Genomic DNA, 19,408 nt, shown 5'->3' on the forward strand with positions numbered 1-19,408 from the left:
CACACATGATGCTAGCCATTTTAAAGTACAGACTGTAACTCACATAGTTCTGTCTGAGAAACAGTTAGTATATATGATCAAAGGTGTACTGCTGATATAAAAGTTGTTCTCTGTCTTTTAATATAAGAGTCATTTTAGATATCCCCTGAGATTGTTCTGTAAGTTCCATGACAATAAAGAGCAGGCAGGAAAAAAACAATCATGCTTCAAGTACCCCTTGATTTTAGATGATGATAACATTAAAAAAAACCCAACTTGTACCTATTAGTGTAGAAGTTATTTGAGCTTGTATCAATATGGAAGATGTCGTTCCTTAGCTCAGCTGGTATTGTTGCTTACAGGGGTGCTTGCTAGATTTATTAATAAAATCTCTGTGAGCCACCCTGCTATAAATTCTTCTAACTTTAGCAGAGACTAAGAAATAATGTTTTTCATTTTGAAGCTGATCTGTGATGGTGGTTTGTTTGGGACAATTTTTGTTTTACAGTCCTGCAAAGTTACTGTTAAAAGTTGGTAAGAGCTAGAGCATAATTCAGAATTACATTAGTAAAAACAAAACTCAAAGCAGTGGTCTAACTTTCCTCTTTCTATTACGTAGTTGCCCTTACCTGCATCGAACAACAGGGGATACAGAAAGGAAGTACCATCTCAGATATTACAAGACTGGAACATGCATTCATGAAACAGATGCCCGGGGTCACTGTGTGAAGAATGGAATTCACTGTGCCTTTGCTCATGGTCCACATGACCTTAGACCACCAGTGTATGATATAAGGTAGTCTTGTTTCAAATTCTTCAGCCTAATTAACAGGAAATACCATGTCTGTTATCACTGCATACCAGAAAATGAAAAATATACTTGTTTCTGTAACTAAACATAAGAATACAGTTCACTGTGTATCATGATAGCAGATAGAAGCCCACTGGGAAATAAAAATACTAAAGTTTTGTAACTTGCAATTTCAAGAGCTGTATATGTAATTCTTATGACTGATAAAAAGACCAGATACTCTGCCTTTTGTCATTTATGCCTTGTAAATTTGTGTGTGGTTTTTACATTCACAAGTTTATGATTTTGTGTAAGCCATCTTTCAGGTTCTCAGCTTGCATGTTTGATATTTTGCCTACTGACGTTGCAGGTTTTTTAATTGTGTTGTATTTTTTCATGTATAGGGTATCAGTATTCTGCCTCTGCAACTGTATAATCAAGTTATTGTCAAAAGAAGGTGCTTAGTGAATCAGGGTAGTGGTAGGTATGAGTTTTAGCTGGGGCCAAAGCTGGAAGATAAGCATGTTGTTGGGAGGTATTATAAATGGGTGCAAGGGGAGCTCTTGCTACAGAAAGTGGTCTGTATATACTCAGTAGGAAAGGATTCCAATTTCCAGAGAGCTTTGAAGCCTTGGAGGGTCACAAGTATCACTTACTGGACACTGGAAGAGCATTCTGGGGGAGTATCACTATACACTTGCCCTATTCTTACACTCTTCCCTAGGCATCTGCTATTGGCCACTGTTGGAAACAGGATTCCAGGCTAGATGAACATTTGATCTGAGCTGGTATGGCTGCTATCTTATATCCTTACCTTTGTTATCCCTTATTCCCAACCATCTGTTGGGAGATGGAAACTCTCATTTCACAATACTTGTAAAATTAGTGCCTTTTCATTAGTTTCGTAATCACTTAAAGTCATATTTTGCCACAGAATTCCCTGCTGCATTGTCACATACTGTTTAGTTATATATAGCTTTTCTTTCCAGAAGACTTCCTTCAGTTAGCTAGCTGATGGTTCTTCTGCAAGACATCTGTCCATTTTCTTCTTTTTGACTTTTCTTATTTAGCATACATGGCATGATGCCACATCAATCTGAATACAGAATGCTTAGTATCTTTGCAATCCTTTTTATTGTATTAGGTAGAGGAGCCAACGTATAGCAAGACTGAAACCAAGCTCTGTTCTCTATGTGTCTTTTAATGTGTTACGTGATTGTTTATTGGTGTTTGGCTATGTATAGAGCATCAGGAGGAGCTGAAGACATTGTGGCAGGAGTCTGTGTTTAACATCTTGAACCTACAAGTAGGCTGTCTCAAACCTCTTTGATATCTGTGAAAAACAGTCATGTGCCATTGCTTCTCCTGATTTCAGGCATCTGGCATTCATAAGGAAGTCCAAAGTGTTGGATCTTGTTTTTTCTTTGGTGGTCGTTTTGCTTTACAATGGGACACAGGTGTTAGGGTTTCTTTATTGTAAGTAAAGAGCAGAGAAGTAACAGTAGAATCACTGATGCGGGCGTTAACTTTATTCGCCTTAATAATCTTGTTCTTCTACATATCCACCTTAAAGAAAAAACACTCTCCAGGAACTCTTTTCCTTCTCATTGCCTGCACCTTTTCTGAATCTGTAAAGGAAATATTTTGACTGTTTGAAGGGTTTTAGACTTGGCTTTATGTCTGTCTTGTCTTCCTTCCCTTTGAGATATTTTTTTTTTGGAGGCTACTTGGGGTCTGGGAAGTTTTTGAAATTATATGTAAATTATATCATAACTAGTTACATTATAAACCACCACACCTTTCAGACTGCTCTTCAGAGATCCTGAGTAGAAATATTTTGGTGTAAGAGGTGAGCTCCTTGAATATTTGTGTCTAGAGAAAGCAGTGCCAATTGAAGATAGAGAGAGGCCTTTGATTCTCATAGAGTACTATAGATCCACCTCTGGTATTTGATTCCTCACCTTGTTTCTCTTTTGCTGCAAAGTACGTCTAATACAATTATGCTATAGTATCTTTTTTTTAAAAAAATAAATCTTTTGGACTGATTTGCCATTGTTGAATCTCTGTACAGCTTAATTTTACTAAAATCGTGTAATAAAATTGTCTCAGATTTTTGGTAGAGGTTTCATACTAGTCATACAGTACCTTTTGGTTTGGTAGTAGTTGTTCTGCAGCAAGCTTGTGGTTGCTTACTTGCAAGCCAGTTGTAAATTCTTGCAGAAGAGGTTCCATTTCCTCATAACGCTTGCTGTTTGTTACTAGGTCTCCTGAACATCTCGACACTTTTCTTGCAAAATCTTGTGGTGAGCCAAAAGTAGTTCGGCTACTTTTATATGGTGTTGTAGTCAATAGCTATATTTTGTACCTTCCTTCAGTCATAACTTTTCCAAGGCATATAGTCTTTTGGTATTTAGTTCTCCCTCATAAAGCAGTTCTTCTGTATTTCTGATCACCTTTATTGCCCTTTCTGTGTCTTTTTTAGTTCCACCATGTTCTGCGTGGCAGTGGAATATCAGAAATTAATAGCACATTCAAAATGTTAGCACACCAGCACACAGAGGTGCATGTGGGCATTGCTGGTACAAACGTCGTCTGTGTACATAAGGCCAGCATTCATTCCTTCATGTGTGCTCTTTGATTTGTATGACATGGCTATTCCTTATGATTGTTTGCCAGCTTCAGTGCAAGTAATGGTTTGAGATTCAGACAATTTACAATTTGGGCTTGTTAAGAGCTGGATTAAATGACAGAAGTTTGATAGACTTGGACAGGTTTATACTCGGGCAGATAGGATTACTGTAGCTATACAGTTTAGCAGTACTATTTTCTTTCCCCCATTCCAGAGAACTTCAGGCACAGGAAACTTTACAGAATGGGCAGCTAGGATGCGGTGATGGCATTCCAGATCTGCAACCAGGAATTTTAGCAAGCCAGGCAATGATTGAGAAGACCCTTAGTGAAGATCCAAGATGGCAGGGTAATGTTACCTCATCTCCTTTCTCAGTTTCCTTACTGATGCTTCTTCATCCAATTTGTTGATCCTGGGTCTTCACCTGGGAGAAGGTCAAAAACCTTTTCTAACAGAGTAAAGAATCGGTTTATATAAGTAATTTGGGTATTTGTGAACAAATCGTATGTCTGTCACATTTATATTCAGACTGCATTTTACAAATATTTTGTTTTGAAAATGTTTAATAGGTCTTTTTCAGTTTATATGATACAGGTGTTGCTAATCTGTCAATTGAATAAATGTTCTTAAGAGTCAGTAGGAGCTCTGTCTTGTGCTAAGTAGTAGTAATGATTAAAGTCTTCATTTTTGAGTCTAGTGGACTGTTACTCTTTGCTGAGCTTGACTAACAGGAATGAAGTAGAATATTAAACAGAAAATTGGAGCAGAATATTAAAACACAAGAATGTCTTGAAAGTGTGATACTAGATTTCTTAAAGTAAATCAAATTGCCCTAGTTCTCTTAAGGCTTTCAAAGCTAGTTTTCATGTTCTTGGTTTAGACTTGCTTATTATGTAGCCAAAGATATTAGTATCAATCAGATATTCTTAGAGCTCTTGCCCATATTTTACTTTAGAAAAGACTGCCAGTTAACAATTACTTTCACAAAATTCATGTGGGGACAGTAATACAGGAAGAGGTCACATGAAGATGCTGTCTCTAAGGAATTCAAGGGGAGATAATTATATGAAACTTGTGGCCTCTATATTTTTAAAGTCTGCAGGTAAGTTCCAACTATTTAAGTACTGATAATGCATAGAGCTTAATTGTCAGCTCTAGATCAAAAAATATTGGATGTTTGACGTAAAAAGACAGCAAAATTGAGTAACTACAAGCACTTCTATTGCATTCCTTGCATTGTGACGGGTCTGTGGTTTATAATGTTGTATGGCTTCTGTCAATCCCTGTAAATCTGGTGAGATTGCACATAGTTTTTGGGGATTGAAAATCATCCAACTAGTGATTTCAGCCTGTTTTCCTAAGTCTTTAATAGAGCTTATTGAAAAGAACTGAACAAAGATAGACTCCATGTGATACTCTGATTAATAATCTTTGCCATTTGAAAGTACATCATTAATGTTTCTTTGAGGATGTTTCATCAGCTAGTTTTCCACAAAACCTACAGGAGTCTTGTAATATTGTGCAGTTTGTTTTTGAGAACATCTTAGGCTAAAAGGTTTGCTGAAATCAAGATATGTGACATTGACTGCTTCTGTTTTACCTACATCCATTTTCCTACCTTAGGAAGAAGTGTGATTGGTTTAACATGATTTACTTCTCACAAACTCATGCTTGCCATTAGCTAAATTGTACCTTCTGATTTCTTTACTTGCTGCATTGTTTTTCTGAATTTCTCTGTTTCTAGACAGAACCTTGTTTGTCATCTCCTAGTTCCTCCTTCCAGGAATCAAAGATGTAGAGACAGAGGCAAAGCTAGAGAAGAGGCTCTAGAATTTGTCCAGGAAGATTTTACCGAACCACCTTAACATGCCTTAACATGAAAGCAGTTTTAGTGAAATAAGGGCTGTCAACAATAAACTTAAGAGAAATCCAGATAAAAAATTGTATCAGTTTTTAGTGTTTTCCTTACTTAAATAATGTATTTTCAGGTATTCATTTCAAAAAAAAAAGTTAAATGTGTGTAATGAGAATTGCCAGAGGGTTTCTCAACCAATAGATTGCTAGTGCTTTATTTGTGTACTTTATTGTAATATTGCTATTGAAGATAAAAGTAATGAAGATTGCTTTGCATGCAAATGTGTTAGATTTTAATTTTTAAAAATGCAGGAGTCTTAAGTTTTATAAGAATGAAGGGGTCTGTGAACCATAATTTTTTTACAAAAAGTAATGTGTTACCTAAGCCTCACTAAAGACACTCTGAATGCAAAACTTAGTTGTTTATTTCTCTTAATTGTTGACCTGTTTACAGACACAAATTTTGTATTAGCTGGCTACAAGACAGAACAATGTACCAAGCCACCCAGACTCTGCCGCCAGGGTTATGCATGTCCACACTATCACAATAGTCGAGATAGAAGACGGAACCCCAGAAAATTCAAATACAGGTACATAAATACATATTGCAAATAGACTCTTTGGTCAGTCAGTTGTTAATGGACTGATCTGTTTTGATTCTTCTGTAATACAATTGGATATTCCTAATGGAGTAAAACCACATCTTTCCCCATACCTCTGATAAAATATTTTTTTAAAAAATATATCTGTTCAGAATGATTTCAAGAAAGTTCTGAAGACAAAACCTGTGAAGCTGTAATGGAAATACCCTTCTTGTGAAGCATGAAAAAAAAAACTGTAGTTCTTAGTGAAAACTGGAGTCACTAGACTCCAAAACAAACCTTCTTTGTTATGAAAAGATCAATTGTAATTTCAGTCTTTTTTTCTGGTTTTGTTCTATAATTTTCCATTTCTAGGCAATATTTTTAGGACCAAAATTTAATGCGTCTCCTCTCTTACTTTTCATTGTTACATCATTTGTCATTACGTCATTTTATATCATTCTCGTACACTGTGGGTGGTTTTTTTCGTGGGTTTTTGTGCAGTGATACAAACGGGCTTTGCTTGACAGTCTCAGGACTGTGAATAAATGTCATTAGACAGAAGATAGATAGAATCCTACTAGCTCATCTTTCTGTCCAAAAATTTCCAAAAAGTTAGAGTCTCTCAGAATTTGCAACTTTTTAGGTCCCAGAACCTAAGATTCTGAGAATTAGTAGGAAGTTGTTTGAGACTTGTGCGAGGAAGCAGATACAGCTATGTTCTGAACATCACTTTTTTTCTAGGTCCACTCCTTGCCCCAGTGTAAAACACGCAGATGAATGGGGTGAACCTTCAAGGTGTGAAAGTGGGGACAGCTGTCAATATTGTCATTCTCGTACAGAGCAGCAGTTTCATCCAGAGGTAAGAACTATGTTTCTACTTGGGTTTAGTGATTTCAAACGTATTATGGATTAGATTATTGAAGATATTATTTATGAAAAACATGAACATTTCATTCAACACTTCCAGTCGTTGAGGTATTTGCTTAATCAATACAAAATTTGCTAAGAAATAGTTACTTGTACTGTTGTGGTTTTCACTGTACTGCTTATGAAAAACTAATTAATGTTCTCTGGATTTGGGCATAAATAAGTGTGTTCTCTTTTTTACCTAACATCTTGAGTTGGTGATGAAGTCACAATAGTAATTGCTACTCCGTAACTTGGGACGAATTTCAATTTTTAATGTAGTTAAAAAAGCTTTATTGCAAATAATTAAGAGAAATTTAATAGGTCAGGAGGAGGTGGAAAGAGCAGAAAACTCCTAGTGGCTGAAGTAACCAGAGAAACAAGGTGATTTTGGATTCCTCTGTAGGCAAAGTCATTCTCACTTTGTTGGATGCTTGAGCATAAATGCTAGGGAAGAGAGCAGTGCCATACTGAGGTCTGCTAAGATTTAATTCTTACATGACACTATGAAAGTATGTGCCAGTTAGTGGAAACAAACATGATACTGAAAAGACATGTTGTGCTAGAAGCTGCCTGTACAACACTGGATGTTTGTTTTCATTTTGGGACCTTTTAATAGACATTAAGAATTCAGAGCAGGATGTAATTTCTTGCATTAGAAAGTTCAGTGCTTCGTAAGGTATAAGCAAAGACCTTTCCAGCAATGGCTGATTTCTCTTCCAATTATGAAGATTATTGAAGGCATCTCAAGACCATATTAGGAAAGGAATTCTTAGTATTCTAACTCCAAGATTGTTGCAAACTTCATGCCGTACATTCCCTATCATAACTTGACCAGCTACATCTTTAATACTAAATAGGTGTCAGCTATCTCTACTCTTGAGATGTTGCTCCAGAATGTCACTGTCCTGATTATCAGAGATTTTATAGTCCAGATTTACTGCAGACCATCTAATTTCCTCTGCATCATATCCCAGCCCTTTTCTGTAGTAAAGGTGTCTTCCTGCTTAGTATTGCTATCATACTTTTTATTTATAACAAAGCTATGAATGGAAGTGCTAAAATACAAGGCAGAACCTTGAGTTCTGCCACTAGTTTTGTCTGTTGCCTTCCTCTTTCATACCATCCATTGTTACCTCTCCACTACTCAATTTAACAGCAGATATGTAACATTAGTAAGAGTCATGTTCTTCATTATCTTAATTAATCATACCACATCCTTTATTGAAGTCCTTACTACAATGACCACATTTCCATTTTAGAGAAGGACCTTTGATTTATCAAAGTTACGTGGTGAGTCTTACCATGATGTGCCATTGCCAAGTGTACTTTTAATTTTATCCCATTTCTTTCTTTAATCTAAATGGTGATAGACTGAATAATTAGTGGACATGCAGTGACCTGAGTCAGCTATTTTTGCTCTTCTCAAGTATCTGAGCTACTTAGATGCTCAGATATATGTGGCCCAACTTAAATGCCTCCATGCAAACGCACATAGCATGGGGAATGAACAAGAGGAGTTAGATGTGTTTGCACCTGTGGGGCATGGGATCTTATTGGCATCACGGAGACAGGGTGATGTGGCTTTTCTGGAGTGTTGGAACGGAAGGCTACAGGCTCTGTAGGAAGGACAGGCAGGGAAGATGAGGAGAGGGTGTTGCCCTCTATGTCAGTGACTACCCGGAGTGCATGGAGCTCCGCCTGGGGATGGCTGAGGAGCTGACTGAGAGCTGGTGGGTCAGGCTTAAAGGGAGGGCAGGGACAGGTGACATTCTAGTGGGGGTCTGCCACAGGCCACTTGACCAGGAATCTTGGTTATCACATTCAGGAACAGCTTGATTCTGCTGTTAATAGATGTCCTGGTTTCAGCTGGAATGGAGTTAATTTTCTTCTTAGTAGCTGGTGCAGTGCTGTGTTTCGGATTTGGTGTGAGGACAGTGTTGATGGCACAAGGATGTTTTTAGTTGTTGCTTGGTAACGTTTGTATTAAATCAAGGGCTTTTCAGTATCTCAGGCTCAGCCAGCAAGAAGGCTGGAGGGGCATGGGAAGTAGGGATGGGACACAGCCAGGACAGCTTACTTGAACTGGCCAAAGGGATATTCCATACCATGGGACATCATGCTGAGTATATAAGCTGGGGAAAGAAGAAGGAAGTGGGGGGACATCTGGCGTTATGGCATTTGTATTCCCAAGTCCCTGTTACGTGTGATGGAGCCTGCTTTCCTGGAGATGGCTGAACACCTGCCTGTCGATGGGATGTGCTGAATTAATTCCTTAGCTTGTGTGCACAGCTTTTGCTTTACCTATTAAATTGTCTTTATCTCAACCCGTGAGTTTTCTCAGTTACTCTTCCAATCCTGTCCCCCATCCGGCTGTAGGAGGAGTGAGCGAGTGGCAGCGTGGGGCTGAGTTACTGAGTGGGCTTAAGGCACGGCAATGGATAGCAGCTGTGTTCTTGGCTGTGACTGGGAAGTTAGTCTTCTGTAAAGATTTAGTTCTTTGAGTTTGCTGTCTGTCTTGTAATACTGTTATGTGTAGACGATGTGTCCATCTCCAGAATCAGTCTTTGAGGTGCAAGCTCTGTCCCCATAGTATTTTGGTATTAGCTATATTAGCACTTCTTATATCTGTAGCATTTACCAGAAGGTACTCCACACCATCTGGGTAGCTCATAGAATCAGGAAGGCTACTTTTTGACTAGGACCTCAAACTAAGACTGAATTGCCAATCACACATCTTTTGTTGAAATTATTTGGAAGTCAGCTCTTCTGATTTTTTTTTTCTTTTGCATCATTAGCATTGTGTATACAACATTAGGGTTTTATATTTAACCAATAAACAGGAAACAGGAAAGAAAGGAGATGGGCCCAGCTAAATTTCCTAGTTCAGGTGTGGTATCCACAATGACTCCTCCTTTTATTGCAATGCCTATGATAGCTCCCGGTGAAAGTCGTGGAAAGATCAGTCCCATTGCATTGTTTAAGCGTGTCATTTGGGTAAATATTTATCTGCAGTATGGATGTTTTGTTGCTTGTTCAGAGTTCAAGGAAAAATAAATCATGTGTAAAGTGATAAACATAGTTTCTCGGATGATCTTTGGGTTATGCATGACTAGTAGTGAATATAGCAACTACATTTTCAGCCTCAATTCAAAATCACTTACGAGAGGGAAATTTATCTAATATGCTTAAAATAGCTCTAAAATAAAGAGCTTATAGAACCAGTTGTTGATTTTTTTTTAAAATACATAATTTCATTTTGTGTGTTTTCTTCAATGCTTAACTCCAAGGTAAACATTTTTTTACATAGCATATGCAAAAATGCCAACAAAGTGGCATTCTGAACTAAGAATTATTACTTACTGAGTCATGAATCACTCAACTGACACTGAAAGCCAAAGAGCACAATACCAAGGTTTGGGGAACAAAAAGATCCCTCTGCTATTTACCACAGACTGAAAAATCAACAGAATTATTTTTCTAAAGAATCTATGTGATTTTAAATAGGTTCTTAATATTGTTCTAATACGATAATATGTCAGCCCCTCCTTCCAGCCTTGTGAGATCCAAGCATCATTAAAGATCCTGGTAGATCAATAGACTGAATCTGGATCTTAGTAGCAATTTTTATAATCATTACTGTCATGAACAGGCAGTATCACTTCAGTTCTCATGCACTCAGTCAGGTTAGAGAAGGACATTTGAATGTTAGGGTGATTTTGAATATTAGAGGTGTCCTAATGAAGGAACTGTGTTGAGAAAAACCATGCTGGTTGTTTTTTCAGCTGTGTACACTGCTCTGCTACATAATTTCTCCTGGAAGATTCCTTAAAAGTGACTTTGAAAATTTTGTTCCTGGTGTTTGACTTGTTTCTTTACATGGAAATCCAAAGCAGTCTAAATACCGCTTTTCTAAAATATTACTGTTATTTACTATTTATTATTGTACAAAAGAGACTTAAGATTCTCTTGTCTCAGATTTGCTTTTCTTAAAATTCTGCTCTTCTATTTGATTTTTTAAAACCATCATAAGAACTGAATTTTCTGAGAAAATGGTGTAATATATTTTGTTAGCAAATATTCAGAATTTTTTATTTAAAGGTTTTAAAATTTTCTGTTTTTCATTATGTAACAGATGTTTAGGTTAACCACCCTTCTGTTTTGTTTAGATATACAAATCTACAAAGTGCAATGACATGCGCCAAACAGGTTACTGCCCACGTGGTCCATTTTGTGCGTTTGCACATGTTGAAAGTAAGTAAGAGAACGGTTATTTTGTATCAGTGTTCATAAAAATGAACCATCATTTCTAAGCATCAGTAGCAGGAGTGACTTAGCATCATTAATTTTAATGCATAAATGGTATTTGATGTCAGTTGTTTTTAGAAATTCATTCCATGTTTTCTAATACTATACATTACCATGGAAGCTTGCATCATTTGCATCAAATTTGCATCAGCAGTAAAACAGGAGGTGCTTTTCTTTACAAATGCAGCTTGTACCTGTAACTTCCTGAGCTTGATTTAGCAATTGTCTACACACATGCTTGACTTTTCAAAATATATTAGCTGTCCTATTGAAACCTATAGTAAACTTCTCGGGTAAAAGTTAAACATCCTTGCAAGTATTTGCAGAACTAGGGCCTTAGCAAAACTGAAAAAAACTGCAGAGAAAATCATGTGAGCTGTCCTCTTTCCTCCATAGCCCAAACACATCTTCACTGTACTCAAAACTATTATGTACAGAAAAAAGGAAGAGGGACTTTTTTTTTTTTTTTTCCAAGAGAGCGCTCAGTTCTTCAGTATGCAACTATGCAGATGAATTCTGGGTATGCATCCTCAGATTCTTTTTAACAGTAATATCAATTTAAGTTACCCTTACACAGTTCCGGTACTCCAGAATGTGAAGTGAGCAGTTGCTGCCAGAACTATTCATGCCTCCTTTTCAGTTGCGATGCAAGGCAGAACTTGAAGCATTTCTATGTAACTGGTTTCTTATAGGTTATAAATCTTTTCTTTTTTGATTACGTAGGTTTTGCTTGATTACACGATCAGTAAAAACTCATATTTATTTTTCAAAAATTAAAAAAAAAGTCTGCTCCTTTCCTACTTTTTGCCTTCTGCTTCTAGAGCTGAGAAGAGGTATGAGAGACCCTACCTACTTTGGAAAGCTCCAAATTTCTGCAATTAAGTAGTATTTATCTTATGATTCTCTAAATATAAGTAATGGCAGTCTCCTCTCTCTGTCTAGCCTGTCTAGGCAAATGTGATGTTCTAGACAACCGTTGTGTCACTTGCTTACCCAAGAGACTGTCAGTGAATGGAGTCAGTCTTGCTGCCCACAGCTCTTGTTTCTGAGAATCTGTGGTACGGTCAACTTGTCTTTTAACTTCTGTGGGATGTTCAATTTTACTTTTCCGTGTTTTTTTTACTCAGAGAAGAGGAAGGGTAAAACACCTCCTGTGTTTATTTCAAGAAGCCCATTATTCTAAGACCTAGCAATTCTTCAAAACATTATGACAATGAAGTCAGTGTTGACTGTTCCTTCATGTCTGAAGCAGCTCACTGCCTTCACTTTCATGTTGTTGGGGCTGTCTCCTTAATCAAGTCCTTCATAGTTTGCCAGGGTTGCCAAGTACTTCTTTGACTCAAGAAGGTCTGAAAATACAAATTTGTTACAGAAGTAATTTATGGCATTGGGTTTGCTGTCTCTTTGTATGATAGATGTTTTTTCTTTCTGAAACAACTGAGAGAGAGTGATTTAAACAAATTCACGGCATACATACGGCATGGTATAATTGTGACATGCTACAAAACTCCTGTGAGAGCAGACTACATATTCTCTGTTCTCTTCCTTAGAGCATAATGAATGCTGCCTCCCTTCTTGCCTCTCCAGCGTGGAGAGCGTACAGGATAAACTCAGCAGAGCTCTTGGACATTGCGGTTCTTTTGAGACCTCATCATGATCTGCTTCTGTGTGTCTTGGTCATTAGTATCTTTTAACAGTCCAGTTGATGCTTGATTCCTGTGAGAGGAATCATTCTCACAGGCAACTGTCATTGACAATAACCAAGGTTTCCATCTCTAAGGAAAAGTTAAGCATTTCCCAGGCTAAAGATAAAAAGGACTGAAGGAGAGTCCAAACTTTATAAGATAGCATGCTGATCTTATTATCCCTAAGGGATACCTTTCTGATCTGTTTCTAATCCTTCTACTACCCCAGTCCCGTTCTTTCTTCTACTATGTAGGATGAATTGTTATATTCTTTAAAAATTTCCAGAGCTCTGATAGAATTCCTGAGACATTGAACATGTTAGCAGTGACAACTGAGAAGCAGCAGCTTAAGTTTCTCCACATAGTTGCATTAGACAGAATTTTAGGTCTATCAGAAGAGACTTGTATGACTCAACCAGCATGCTCTGGAACTCCTTAGGTTGCATCATCTGGAATGAAAACTGTATAAGGGAAATCTTGACAAATGAACTTGTAATCTTACAACAGTACCCACCCCGTCTCTGGCAGTCTGAATAGTCCATCAGAATTTAGGGTTTTGATTACTGTCAGCAAGAGTGCCTTTCTGCTGTTGACAACAGCTTTAAGCTGAGTTCAGCAGCTCTGAACATCCTGCCTCCTGCATCTGTAGAATAAAATGATTTATATCCCTTCCATATGAGGGAAGGGGGCAGAATGGTTTCAGAGCTGTAGTTGTCATCATCAGTATAAAAAGTGTGACACTCTTGGTTCATGGATCTCTTTGAATCACAAATTATGGGTGTTCTCCATACAACTTCAGTGAAGCCCTAGCTATGTGGGATGGGTAGAGGAAGATATCCCGCCATTCATACATGTATCTTACCATTTTTTATCATTCTATGTGAAATAATTTGTGGAAGCACACATTCTTTGTAATAGCGTTCCTGGTCTTCCCTCAGTGACTTCCTCAGAACCAGCTGACCGTTTTTTACACTTCTCTCCCTCCTTTGTGAAGATTATGAGGAGTATTACTATTCCTCCAAGACTGCTTTTTCCTTGAGGCCCTGGCTGCAGATAGTATTGTCTTATAAATGTCACTCATTGCTTTTTTCCCCCCACTCACTGAAGCCCTAGGTCCAGTGTACTCCCAAAGACGCTTCGTGATGACATGAGGGAGGACACCCAATCCTGAAAGGCAGAGAAGCAGTGCAGTCTGACATATCACCCTGACATCCTTTGCAAAACAGAGAATAGCTGGGGTACATTGGGACGCTTCAGTAACAGACTCTTAAAATAATGAACACCTCTCTGTGGCACTCATGTGTCCACTGACTGCCTGACTACAACTGGCACCTTAACAAAAAATAGAAATTTTTTGAAACAGAAGCACAAGCAGGCTCAAATCTGCTGGTAAGAATTTGGAAACACTTCAAGGGACACATCTCCTGTACAAGAGCTTCTGTTACTGAAGACATTTGCTTCCAGATTGTTTGTCTGAAATCTGGTCTCCTATTGGTGCCAAGATTGCAATAATGAAAATCCTTACTCCTGACTTCATGACAGATGGGATTTCCCAGGTCAGACTTAGCCTGACTGTGGTAATTGTTACGTTCATAATACTCAAGCCTTGTTAGTGCACATTCTGAAGAGGCTATGTAGCAGATAAAGTTTTATCTCAGAGAGAGTACAACTCTTAGTTGTACATAGCATCCTAGGCTACTGATGCATAATCCCTGAACCACCACTGCACTGGCATTGGAGAGCTGAAGGGTTTTTGAGGGCTCTATCTTAATCTCCATGAGCTTTAGTGATCTCCATGAGATCACCGTGAGGCCACCATGTGAGACTGTTGCTTTTCTGTCTGTTGCAACCTTCCATGACAGCCATAGGTCTTGGAGAAAATAGTTAGGCTGGGAGAAGTCTACATGGTAGAGTTTGCAACTTTTTTTGTGCAGCTGGCCATGGTTGTTTTTTGTTTATTCTTGGAACAAATCAGAATGATGTAGAAGCACACATTCTGAATTTTTTGTGTCTGTGTGACTTGCTATTCCGCTTACTGGTAGTAAGAACTAATCACGCTGTTCTCCCTAAATACCTTGGAAAGAGAAAGGAGAGATTATTTCTCTTTGAAATGTTTGGAAGGCAGTTTTATACTACCCTTTTAGGATCGTATGACTACTTACATTTACTTATAGAATATTGGATGTGTATGTGGTTGTGTCAGGGAAAAAAAGCTAATGAAGATTTAAGGGAGAGCATGAATCAGATAGTACTTCTGTGACAGCGTGAGGGTTGACTGGACATAAGGTGGCTGGCTGTACTGCTCTGGGCAAGCAGCTGTACAATGAGGGGATATGTAGTGAGAGTCAATTACAAAAGGTCAGTGCATCTGTTTCTACCTTCCCAACTGTTCTTTGCACTCTCATTCTGTAGGCAGAATGGCAGAGGTCTAGTGACACCATTTCTGCAATCCCTATGGTTTCTTTTTTTCTTTTTTTCTTTTTTTTTTTTTTTTGGTGTGGCTGGACTAGACTTGTGAGTATAGGGGTACTTACTAGTAGCTTTTTCCTTTCTCTTTTGTGAGCCGCGTCCCTGGTTTTGTAATTTATGGAATACTGGAAATGTTTGGTAAAGCATTGGACCGTATAGTAAGAAGGCAAACACTAGATACAAAGAACCCCCATTGTCAGAAACAATCTTCAGCTATGCTATCTCCTCTAAAGAGGTCTGTCTATGTATCTCATGCTCATTCTGTTTTCTACTGTGGCTTGCACTTTTGTACACTCTGTCAGAGCTACTTACTGTTTCTGCTAGAGAGAAATGTTTAAATCTGATTTTTAGCTGTAGTTTATCATTACTCCTTCAGAAATGCAGTAGTGGCTAGAGATGAAAAAAATCTTGCCGTACCTGTAGAACATATTAAGAGACTTTGTTCTCAGTCCTGACTTCTTTACTTTGATGTCTTGTGTGTGTGGATTATGAGGTGAGGAATGTTATTAACTGTAATTGCTTACTAAAGTAAACATTTTTTATTAACGCATCATTTGCCTGTAAAACTAGAAGTCTCAATCTTGATATATTGCACAGTTAAAGAATCAAATGTCAAAGATGTTTAATAGTTTAACAAAGTAGCCTTTGGCGAACTGCGAAGTAATTGTTCAGTCACCTTGAGTTGAATTTTCTGGTATGAAAATTAACAAGTCATTGGTCATAATTTACGTATAAGTTAAGAATGAACTTTCTTAAAGGTTATTGTTGCTTTTTAAATTAAGTAGTATGAGTCCCATGTTCTCTTCACATTGTTTTATGATTTAAGTCAGTTGGTTCTAGACTGGAAAAATAAAGAACCTTATAATTATGATACTATTGTTGCATTTCCAGTCAGGAGTTCTAAAAATGTTATCTTTAAGCCCTGGTATGATAGAGATTCTAGAAAATAAAGCAAAATCTAGAATACTTTAAATATATTAATTTCAATCTACTTCCCACCAGTTTTGGTAGAGCAAGTAAATAAGAGTATCACATGTTGGTAGCCGCAAATATGTAATGGTGAATTGTATTATTCTTACCTTGCCTTTATGCTTATATTAAAAGAAAGAGATTTCTTGTGTGTGATTGTTGTTTCCACATGATAGGTGCTGTGTTTGGTACTAGGTATGTAATTGTTAAATTCACACAGCTAAGTATCAAATCTGTGTGTAATTTGTTGGGGATTCCTTCAACAGAGGACACCATGAATGTAGTCATACTGCAAACTGGTTGTCAAACAAAGCCAGGCGCTCACCTGTTTTCAGCAGACAGCGTAGGAATTGCAAATGAATGGAGCAGCAGTCTTAACTCCACAAACAGCATTACAAATAGCAGTGGGCAGTCTGGAAATGTAAGTGTAAATAATTCTGGAAAAGTTACTAATAATAATCACTGTGCCAATATACAATGTTTATTTTACTTCTTAAATGTCTGGTTTTTATTTATTTGTACTTCAGCAAAAGAGAAAAAAAAACAGCTATAGCAAATATCAGGCAGTAATATTTAATTAGTACTTTAAGCCTAAACGGAATGTCTGCCTTTGGCACCAGATTTAACTATGTATTATTTGTGTTTTCTGTTCTTGTTTTTTGTCTTTAAATGCAGTATTTTGAATGCTACAGAGAGGAACATAATTGTTAATCAAATGCACAACTGTAGGACAGCTTAATTTACATGTCTCTTTTTTTCTATAGGAAAGGTTTTATTAATGGAAGATCTTGCCTGATTCCAGCCCTCTTCTCTGCCCTAATTTGTTAACATTAGGAATGAATTGATGTCCTACCTGAACATGCTTTATACCTAAAACGTATTACAATGGTGCAGTATATGCAGTGTGTTTGGTAGTAGAAGGCTGTTTGATTACAAAAGTGATAAATGTAGTTTATATTAGCAAATTTTATCAGTTAAGGATGAGGGAGAGAAAGGACAAAGATACATGGCAGAGCTTTTACTGTCTTCCTTTTAGTATCAATTGGAATGGATACTGTTGTTAGATTTTATGTTTGTTGCAAAATAATACATAGCAATAGTGACATCTCTTTCTTTCCTGACTTGTGTTTTTCTTTACCTCATTTGCAGAGTCATAAGTACATACACATTCTCAGAATTTTCACTTCTAGCTTTCCAAGTCTGTTGATCTATACTGTTTCATTAGAAACTAGATAAAAGGACATATTTTAAACAATGTTTAAAAGGAGTTGCCAATAAATAGTGCAATTGTTAAAACTCCTGGGTTTCTTTCATGCAGCTTCATATTGCTGTCCCGTAGGTTGAGAATAAAGATACCAATATGCCCGTATTTTATCTTTGGTTCCCAGTGCAGAAGTCTGTTTCTGTATATGAAAGGTTCTGAGAGAGGGTCTGTCTTTTTATCTAGGAAGCTAATTTTGTTGTTGCCAAGGTTCTGAAGCTTTCAGGAGACTCATAAAAGCGTCTCTTCTCCCAGAAGCTTCTTAGCCTTTCGTGAATGTTTTAGATACAGCTGAAAACACTAACTATTCTGATACATCTTCCAGCTATGGGGAATCTTCCATATACATGCATTTTTCTGTTAGTCATTAGTAGTTTGATGAACATTGTGTATATTTTTCCATTCTGTGTTCAGTGAGTCTCTGCCTGCACTAGTGTTCAAGTGTGAAAATGGAAAAGTTGACCCTGCTCCCTTCCCCATATTTTCTTCTTGAAGTTTTATTGCAAGTGGCCACCTTTTTTCTGATATTTGGCAAAATATTCTTTCACTTGACTTACCTGCAGCATTGTTCAATGCACTTCTGTTGTCTGGTTCTTTGAATATTCAGTTCCTGATTTTTCATTAGCAGGTTGGTCTTCTGTATTTCCATGTTTAGTTCTTGAGGTTTTTTTGCTAGCTTGCTTTTCCCTTCTGCATCTGCTGTAAACTGCTGAATTTTAGTACTTAAATAATCAGTCTTGTTTCCTTCTTCACCCCATTTTCTCTAACCCAGCAACTTGTTTACATTCATGGTTTGTGTTTTTCTCTCTGTTTCAATAAGCTGTCTGTCCTTCTGTCCCCTCCTTTGTTTTCATTCTCATCACTGTCAGACACTGGCTCCAAGTAAACTTAATTTTAGTGGGGTTTATCATGATGAAATTGAAATTGGACTTCCTATGCCTCTCTTCCTTTGTGTCTTAAAAACAAGATCTCCTTCTTCATCTTCCAAAATTTATTTCGCACATTCTGTTACAGTGCACTGGGAGAGTACCCTACTATTTTATTTGCTTCTAGGGGAAATGGATGATGTAGAATCATAGAATCAGAATGTTTTGAGTTGGAAGGGACCTTGAAGACCATCTCGTTCCAAGCCCCTGCCACGGGCAGGGACACCTTCCACCAGCCCAGGTTGCTCCAAGCCCCATCCAGCCTGGCCTTGAACACTGCCAGGGATGGGGCATCCTGTGGATGGGCAACTGTGCCAGTGCCTCGCCACCCTCACAGTGAAGAGTTTCTTCCATCTAATCTAAATTTACCCTCTTCCAGTTTAAAGCCATTCCCCCTTGTCCTGTCCCTACGTGTCCTTGTAAAAAGTCCCTCTCCAGCTTTCTTGTAAGACCCCTTTAGGTAGTGGAAGGCTGCTATAAGGTCTCCGCAGAGCCTTCTCCTCTCCAGGCTGAACAACCCCAACTCTCTCAGCCTGTCTTCATAGGAGAGGTGCTCCAGCTATTTTCATGGCCTTCTGTGGGCTCGCTCTAACAGGTAGTGCTTGAGAGACCTAAACTCAGTTCTCTGCTTGATCAAAAGCAAAAAATTCCTCTTTGACTGTGAGCAGGTTGCTTAGGTCCCCATTTCTAGAATGTGGCAATACTATTATTGCCAAATTCTATTATATGTGGCAATCTAACAAATTGCCATATTTATAACAAATTATAGCAAACTGTAAATATTAGAAGAATGAGTCCATTAAGATTCTGTATGATCCAGGTTGATAGTGAGGGAGGCTGTAAAACTGTTTTTAAATACATACCTTCTTATCTCACTGATACTGTGCCCTGACGTCTTCATCGAAGTTGCTTTGTCAGTTGGACTGCCATCAGTCATTCTTCTGCTTTATCCTTCGCTTACATTTCAGTCAGGAGATAATCTACTTTTCAGCCTTCTTTGGTAAGTGTCAGTTCAGTTTCCATGAAGACCTTCTACACACATCTGTTT

At 37.8% G+C, this 19,408-nt stretch overlaps 1 protein-coding gene across 12 annotated transcripts in view; it reads left to right on the forward strand.

The window, feature by feature from the left end:
- Nucleotides 1-19,408, forward strand: part of UNKL (unk like zinc finger) — a 60,302-nt gene that overhangs the window by 9,125 nt on the left and 31,769 nt on the right. For 10 of the 12 annotated variants that reach the window (XM_040593427.1, XM_040593422.1, XM_040593420.1 and 7 more), the window contains 6 exons: nt 599-775; nt 3,613-3,746; nt 5,707-5,842; nt 6,578-6,695; nt 10,912-10,996; nt 16,440-16,594. In XM_040593427.1, coding sequence (XP_040449361.1) covers nt 599-775; nt 3,613-3,746; nt 5,707-5,842; nt 6,578-6,695; nt 10,912-10,996; nt 16,440-16,594 — 805 coding nt within the window. Of the gene's footprint in view, nt 1-598; nt 776-1,493; nt 1,558-3,612; nt 3,747-5,706; nt 5,843-6,577; nt 6,696-10,911; nt 10,997-16,439; nt 16,595-19,408 lie in introns of those variants that run through there. The other 2 variants (XM_040593429.1, XM_040593430.1) reach the window with 2 other exon arrangements.

The sequence above is a fragment of the Falco naumanni genome, chromosome 4, assembly GCF_017639655.2.
Source record: "Falco naumanni isolate bFalNau1 chromosome 4, bFalNau1.pat, whole genome shotgun sequence".
In the NCBI taxonomy this organism is placed as follows: Eukaryota; Metazoa; Chordata; class Aves; order Falconiformes; family Falconidae; genus Falco; species Falco naumanni.